The sequence below is a fragment of the Otolemur garnettii genome, unplaced genomic scaffold (assembly GCF_000181295.1).
Source record: "Otolemur garnettii isolate 467f Iridium unplaced genomic scaffold, OtoGar3 scaffold00181, whole genome shotgun sequence".
Classification (NCBI taxonomy): domain Eukaryota; kingdom Metazoa; phylum Chordata; class Mammalia; order Primates; family Galagidae; genus Otolemur; species Otolemur garnettii.
In genome coordinates, this window is record NW_003852576.1 from 1,189,657 (window position 1) to 1,196,802 (window position 7,146).

Genomic DNA, 7,146 nt, shown 5'->3' on the forward strand with positions numbered 1-7,146 from the left:
TTTTTTTTTTGAGACAGTCTCAAGCTGTCACTCTGGGTAGAGTGCTGTGGTGTCACAGCTCACAGCAACCTCAAACTCTTGGGCTTAAGTGATCTCTTGTTTGAGCCTCTCAAGTAGTGGGATTACAGGCACCTACCACAATGCAGTTGTCATTGTTGATTTAAACCCGCCAGCCTGGTTGTTTGTGGCCGGTGCCCTAGCCGCTGAGCTACAGGCTCTGCCCATATAAAGATTAATCTTTTAGGTTCTTTCACTTTTAACATGCTGTGAATAAAAAAATCAAAAAAATAAAATAAGAAATGTGCTGTGAATTTGGAAACAATAAACTTAATTTCATGGAAATAACTATTTTAAAATGTTCTTATTTCTTTTGTATGTAGTCTCAAAAACATAAGTATAAAGTCCTTTTCCGAGAACCAGACACGTGGTGGAAGTTCAAACCAAAGGAACTTGCAAGGTAAAACTTGGAGGCTATTTAACAAGTTTTTTGTTTCGTGACAATTGTAGAAAGTCCATCTAGATGTTTTTCCCCTTTGTAAATGATGCATGAGTTGGTTAGATTGCAACTTTGCACTTAGTAACAAATTTTGTATTGCTTGTGGATTTTCTTTTTTTGAAGAGACCGGGTCTCTGTCATCTGGGTTGGAGTGCAGTGGCCCATCATAGCTCACTATAACCTTGAATTCCTGGGCTCAAGTGATCCTCTAGCCCAGCCTCCTGAGCAGCTGGGACTACAGGTGTATACCCCCATGACTAGCTAATTTTTTAATTTTTGGTAGAGATGAGGTCTTGGTATGTTGCCCAGGCTAGTCTTGAACTCCTGGGGTCAGGTGATCTTCCCACCTTGGCTGCCCAGAATGCTGGGATTACAGATAGGAGTCTCTGTACTGGCCCTATTGCCTTACATGCCCAGTACTTTATTACCTTTAAAAATACATTAATATCTGAAACTAGAACATACCCTAGGGTTTGGCACCCCTGACCCAGCGGTACTGGGAGGGACAAATTACTGTTCACGAGTAAAAGTGTCGCTCGGGGCTTGGATAAGCAATGTGTTTGGCTTTGTGCTCTGTGTTCCCTTAGAGATAGCCCTAACTTAATTTTGGTCAAGCTATTTTTAACTAATAGCTAATTTTAACTAATTTCAGTCCTAACTAAAGGACAACCTAATTTTAGTCTTATTCCCAGTGTTGTGTGATCATTACCACCATCTAATCCCAGAATGTTTCCCTGTCTTCTAACAGTACTTCTTCCTCTCCCTCCTCTGGGCAACTGCTGGTCTGTTTTCAGTATCTATGGATTTTCCTGTGTACACATTGCATAAATGGAACATGCAGTAGATGGTCTTTTGTGTCTGGCATCTTTTCACTTAATGTTTTTAAGGTTCATCTGTGTTATAGCATATATCATGATTTAATCCCTTTTTTATTTTTATTTTCCTTTTGATGCATATACTGGATCGGGTTTTCTAATACTCCTTTTAGGATTTTTACATCTGTATAAATGAACAGATTGTTTTCTCTTCTTTGTTCTGCCTTGACTGACTCTAGTATCATAGTTTTAGGTCATAAAATTAACTGGAAAGTATCTCCTCTTTTTGTCTTTTCTACATTTATCTAAGTTTGAATGTTGGTTAGAATTTATTTACAGAAATTTCTGGGTCTGGTTTTTTTCTTTGTGAGAATGAGCATCCAGTTGGAATTTTTCTGTTACACCAAAGATGTTTAAGTTTATTAAGACACTCTTAAAACCATTTCAGTAGTCTCCCCCTTTCAATCTTAATATGTTTACATTATCTTCCTTCTTTTTTCTTTGATTATTGTCACCAAAGATCAGATTATTTTTATTAGCCTTTTCCAATAGATAACTCTTGGCATGATTAACCTTTATTGTAAGTTTGTTTTGTGTCTAATTCATTTCTGCTTCTCTTTATTCTACCTTTTTGCTGTTTAGAAAATATGTTTTTCTTTTTTCATTCTTTCATTTTTAAAACTTCCTTATTTGAAGATTTTGACCATTTTCTCAAATGAGCATTTGATCTGAAATTTCCCTCCATGGTACTCCACCTGCTCCCAGAATTTTAATACGTAATGCTTTCTTTTTGTTTTTATTGAGTTATTTTCTAAATTGTATTATGATTAGTTTTATTCTTTTAGGTCTTGGGTTAATTTAGGATCGTGTTTTTTTTAGAGACAGTCTGACTTTGTCACTCTCATTAGAGTACTGTAGCGTCACAGTTCACAGCAACCTCCAGCTCTTGGGCTTAGGCGATTCTCTTGCCTCAGCCTCCTGAGTAGCTGGGACTACAGGTGCCCACCACAACACCTGGCTATTTTTTGTTGCAGTTTGGCCCGGTCTGGGTTTGAACCTGCTACCCCTTGGTATATGGGTCCAGTGCCCTACCCACTGAGCCACAGGCAATGCCCATAGGTAGGATCGTGATTTTAAATTTCTGAGCTGGCTGGGTGTAGTGGCTCACACCTGTAATCCTAGCACTATGGAAGGCCGAGGCAGGTGGATGCCTGAGCTCACAGGTTCAAGACCATCCTGAGAAGAGTGAGACTCCTGTCTCTAAAAATAGCTGGGCATTGTAGTGGGTGCTTGTAGTCCCTGCTACTTAGGAGGCTGAGGCAAGAGGTTTACTTGAGCCCAAGAGTTTGAGGTTACTGTGAGCTATGAAGTCCTGGCACTTTACTGATGGCAACAAAGTGAGACTCTGTCTCAAAAAAAAAAAAAAAAAAATTCTGAGCAGGTGAATGTTTTTATATTTTATAAATTTTTAACTTAACTGTAGTAGATCAAATTGTATACTTTGTGTGATCCTAATTCTTTGACATTTTCAAAGATATTTTATGGCCTAGATAATTGTCAGTTTTTTAATATTTCATATTTGCTCGATAAGATATATATCAGCATGCTAATATATTCATTAACTCAGGCTTATTAAATCTTTTGCTCACATCTCCCATGCTAGAGAGGAGGGGCGGCATCTCTCTTCTGTGGACGTTGCAGGTTTTCCTTACTGTTCTTCCTGTGTTTGCTTTATCTAGTCTGGAAGTATGTTTTGAAGCACAAACAAGCTTAAGATTTGTATGTTGCCCTAATTAATTGAACTTTTACCCATTTTTAGTGATCTTTCTTTTGTCTTTAATAGTAGTTTTTGTTGTTCAGTCTGATTGGTCTAATATCAATAGAACTGTAGTAGAGTCCCTTCCTTTTAGTAAGTACTTGAATATTATTTACTTTTTTCATATTTTTACTTTGAGTATTCCTGTGTTTAGGTAGATCTCTTACAGACACTGTGGCTTGTGTTCTAACAAATCCACTCTGTCCACCTTGGCTTTTAACTGATAAACTTAGTTCTTTTACAGTTAGTTTGGTTATTCATGTAATTGATCTTGTTACTTACTGCCTCATTCTGTGCTTTCTACTTATGTCACCTTTTCTGTGATTGTTCCCCTATTACAGAAAATTAGGGAGTTGGATTTTTTTTTCCCTATTGTGCCTTATTTTGGATTTTTTTTTTTTTTGCCTGAATCCAAATCATCTTCAGTTTTTTCTTCTTCTCTACTAATTTGGAAGTTATGTGTGCTATTTTTGTTCTTTCAGTGGTTATCTTACAAGTTTTATCATGCAGACTTTAAAGCTAAAGTAAAGGCATTTTCCTAGTTCCTCTTCACAAATGTAAAGACTTTAAAACATTTTCACTCTGATAGCTGGCCGCCTTCCCAGCCTACATGCCGCGTTGTCCAGAATATACGGACAGTGTTTGTTTTCACACAGTTACTTCTTTTACTTCATTTTTTCTTGTATCATAGACCTGACATCTGGGAATTTCATTCTGCCCAACATTCATCTTTAAGAATTTTCTTTGCAATGAGGGCCTGCTTGGTTTAAACTCTTTTTTATAAATTGGCCAATCTTCTTTTAGCCATCATTCTTGTAAGATACCTTTGCTGGATCTCTCTCTATATAAGCATATGTGTCACCAGAGCATGTATGTGTATATATATTCTAGAATGACAGTTATTTTCTGTTGTTGAAGGTAACACTTAACTCTCTTCTGACTTTCATTACTATTGTTGTTAAGTCAGCTATCATTTTGTTTTCTTTGCAGATGACTAGTTTTAGAACAATTTTTTAAATATTTGTGGTTGCTTTTGATATCTTGTCTTTGGTGAATGACAATTTCAGTACTATGTTCCTAGTTGCGGATTTTTGTTTGTTTGTTTGTTTTTATCTTGTTTGGGAGTTTTTGGGCTTCTGAAATCAGTGGATTGTTTTTCATCAGTTCTAAAGAATTCTTGGCATTTTTCTTTAAATTGCTTCTGTCCCATGCTTCTCTTCTCCTTCTGGGACGTCGATTAGATGTACACTAGACCTTTTGCTCTGTCTCCCATGTCTATGTCTCTTAACCTCTCATATTTTCTATCTCTTTGCTTCTCTGTGATTTGAAGGCAGACGAGATTGAGGTAGGTAAATATGAATGCCAGATTTGCCCTGGCTGCAAATGCTAATATTATCCCTGGGATCCAGGCATCTGGGATCCTCAAAGCCTACTCAAGATGGAAGAGTTGCACCTAAGGTGTTTGCAATAAGACAAGACCTTTGAGGAACTGTTGCAAACCATCTGCCCTCCTGGTAGATGCAAATCTAGACGTTGTGTAAATGAAAGCACCCTAGTTTAAGGCCTAAGGATTCCCACATATTAAGTTAACCAAATATGAACTCATCAACAAAACAATAAGCCACCATGGGCGAAAACAACAAGCTTCATATTTGGACGTCTAGATACTTCAGATGCTAGGAATCTGGTTTTTTTGTGACAGTAGAGCCCTTTGGGACATCTGTCTAGTCTATCATACTGACATAAGTGGAAACCTTTATAATGGGTTTTTTTTTTTTTTTTTTTTTGAGACAGAGTCTCAAGTTGTTGCCCTGGGTAGAGTGCCATGGTGTCACAGCTCACAGCAACCTCAAACTCTTGGGCTTAAGTGAGGAGTAAGGAGTCCTCAGCCTCCTAGTAGCTAGGACTATAGGCACCCGCCACAGTGCCCGGCTATTTTTTTTGTTGTAATTGTCATTGTTGTTTGTTTGAATCCCAGGCTGGGTTCAAGTCCACCAGCTCAGGTGTATGTGGCTGGCGTTCTAGCTGCTGAGCTGCAGATGCCAAACCTTTTTTTTTTTTTTTTAAAGAGACAGGGTCTCACCTACTGCGTATCCTGGAGTGCAGTGGCCATAGCTCACTGTAACCTTGAACTCCTGTGCTCCAGCAATCTTCCTAAGTAACTGAGACTAGGTATGAGCTGCATACCACCACACCTGGCAAATTTAAGTCTTTTGTAGAGGTAGTGTCTTGCAGGTTGCCCAGACTGCTAGTCTGGTATTGAACCCCTGGCCTCAAGTGATTCTTCTGCCTCAGCTTTTGTTTATTTATTTATTTTTAATTTTATTTCACCTGGAATGCAGGTGGGGTGAGATTCCTGACTAGGGAGAAATTCACCTTTTTATTTTTTTATTTCTTTTTTTTTTATTTGCAGCTTTTGAAAGTGCTGGGATTATAGGCATGAGCCATTGTGCCCAGCTGATGATAATATTCTTCTGATTTTTTTTTTTTTTTGAGGAGCTTGAAAACAATGTCTTACTAGGATCTGTTAGTTTTTCTAAAATGATAGCAATAGTTAGAAAATACTATATGGAATGATTAATAAAATGATCGTTTAAGAAATCCTGAATACAATGAAAGTGAGAATCAAATAGTATACATTATTTCATAATAAGCTAGCTTTGGTAATCTCATGTATTGGAGATATGTCATTATTTTTCTGAAACTGTTCCTATTTTTAAAAACTTAATTATCAACATTCCTTCAACTCTTTTCTTCCCTGGAATTTTCAGGCGTAATATTCATGGGATAAGCAAAGAAAAAATAACAAGAATGTTGGAACACTATCAACGTTTTGTTTCCGTGCCAATCATCATGAATTCTTCAGTTCCGGAGAAAACCGAACGTATTGAGTTGTGTGCATATTCTTGTGAGAATAAAAGTACGAGGTAGGTTAAAATGCCTTATGTACAAAATTCAGTTTTAAACAGTTTTAAAAAGTATAATTTTGGAGCTTAGAAATTAACTGCTGATTAACTTTTTTTTTTCGTTTTTAAATAACTTTATAATTTCCTGATGGATTTAGTTGATTAACTTTTAAAAAGTAAGGTAGCCTTTGTCGTTTGTAAGTGTTTAGGTGTGTGGTCTTGCCGGGAGCGGGGTAGACGTATGTAGGTCTAGCAAGAAAAGTAAAAGCTCATAAGAGAGAGGGCATGGACGTGTTTTCATTATCCACAGAAGTTTGTAAGCCCATGATTATATTCCTGCCTTTTTGATGTCCTCTGCTGTTCAATATTTCCCTTATCTTCTTGTTGTTATTTTGTTTCTACTCATCTCACTTCTTCATTTCCTTAGGTTTTGGTAAGAATACCCTTTTAAGCTAATACTACAAAAATTAATTATTAATGGTATGCTTTTACTAAGTAATACAAATCATACCCTTCTAAAAGTTTACAATATCAGATAGGACTGGTTTTGTTAGGCATGTAAGACAAACAATTGAATAAATGAGTACAGAAGAACCTAAATATATGTATAGGTCTAAGTCATCCATTTTTCATGGTGGTTAGGGATGGAGAACCTCTGTTAAAAAAGAATTGGGAGTGCAGAAGAGAAAATTTATAAATGCTTTTTTTTATTGAGAAGCAGTGTAGCAAAGTGATTAAGTGCACGGCCTCTTATAGCTGTATTTCCTGAGTTCATATCCCAAACTTTGTAATCGTTGACACATTACAAAATCTCTCTATACTTCAGCTCCTTATTTCTAAAATGGCAATAATAACATTCTGCTCATAAATATCTCCTAAGGATCATGAATTAACACATAGAGAGGACGTAGAATAGCATCTAGCACATAGCTTGGTATTAGTAATGGTGTCACTTAGAAAGCCTTGATGGGAGAGTGGAACTCTGAGAGCTCCAAGGAATAAGATAAGAAAGGAAGATCAGTTGACAAATTGAATAAGGAAAAATCACTGAAGTTGAAAGTATAATGATTAGTCAAAAGTGTTCTGAGTCTGAAGTTAACATTGAGGATGGTT

The 7,146-nt window shown here is 36.8% G+C and overlaps 1 protein-coding gene across 5 annotated transcripts in view; it reads left to right on the forward strand.

Annotated features, from left to right (window-relative positions):
• Positions 1-7,146, forward strand: part of N4BP2 (NEDD4 binding protein 2) — a 92,453-nt gene that overhangs the window by 46,285 nt on the left and 39,022 nt on the right. For all 5 annotated transcript variants that reach the window (XM_023519614.1, XM_023519613.1, XM_023519615.1 and 2 more), the window contains 2 exons: positions 381-457; positions 5,899-6,054. In XM_023519614.1, the coding sequence (XP_023375382.1) occupies positions 381-457; positions 5,899-6,054 (233 nt within the window). The remainder of the gene's footprint in view (positions 1-380; positions 458-5,898; positions 6,055-7,146) is intronic.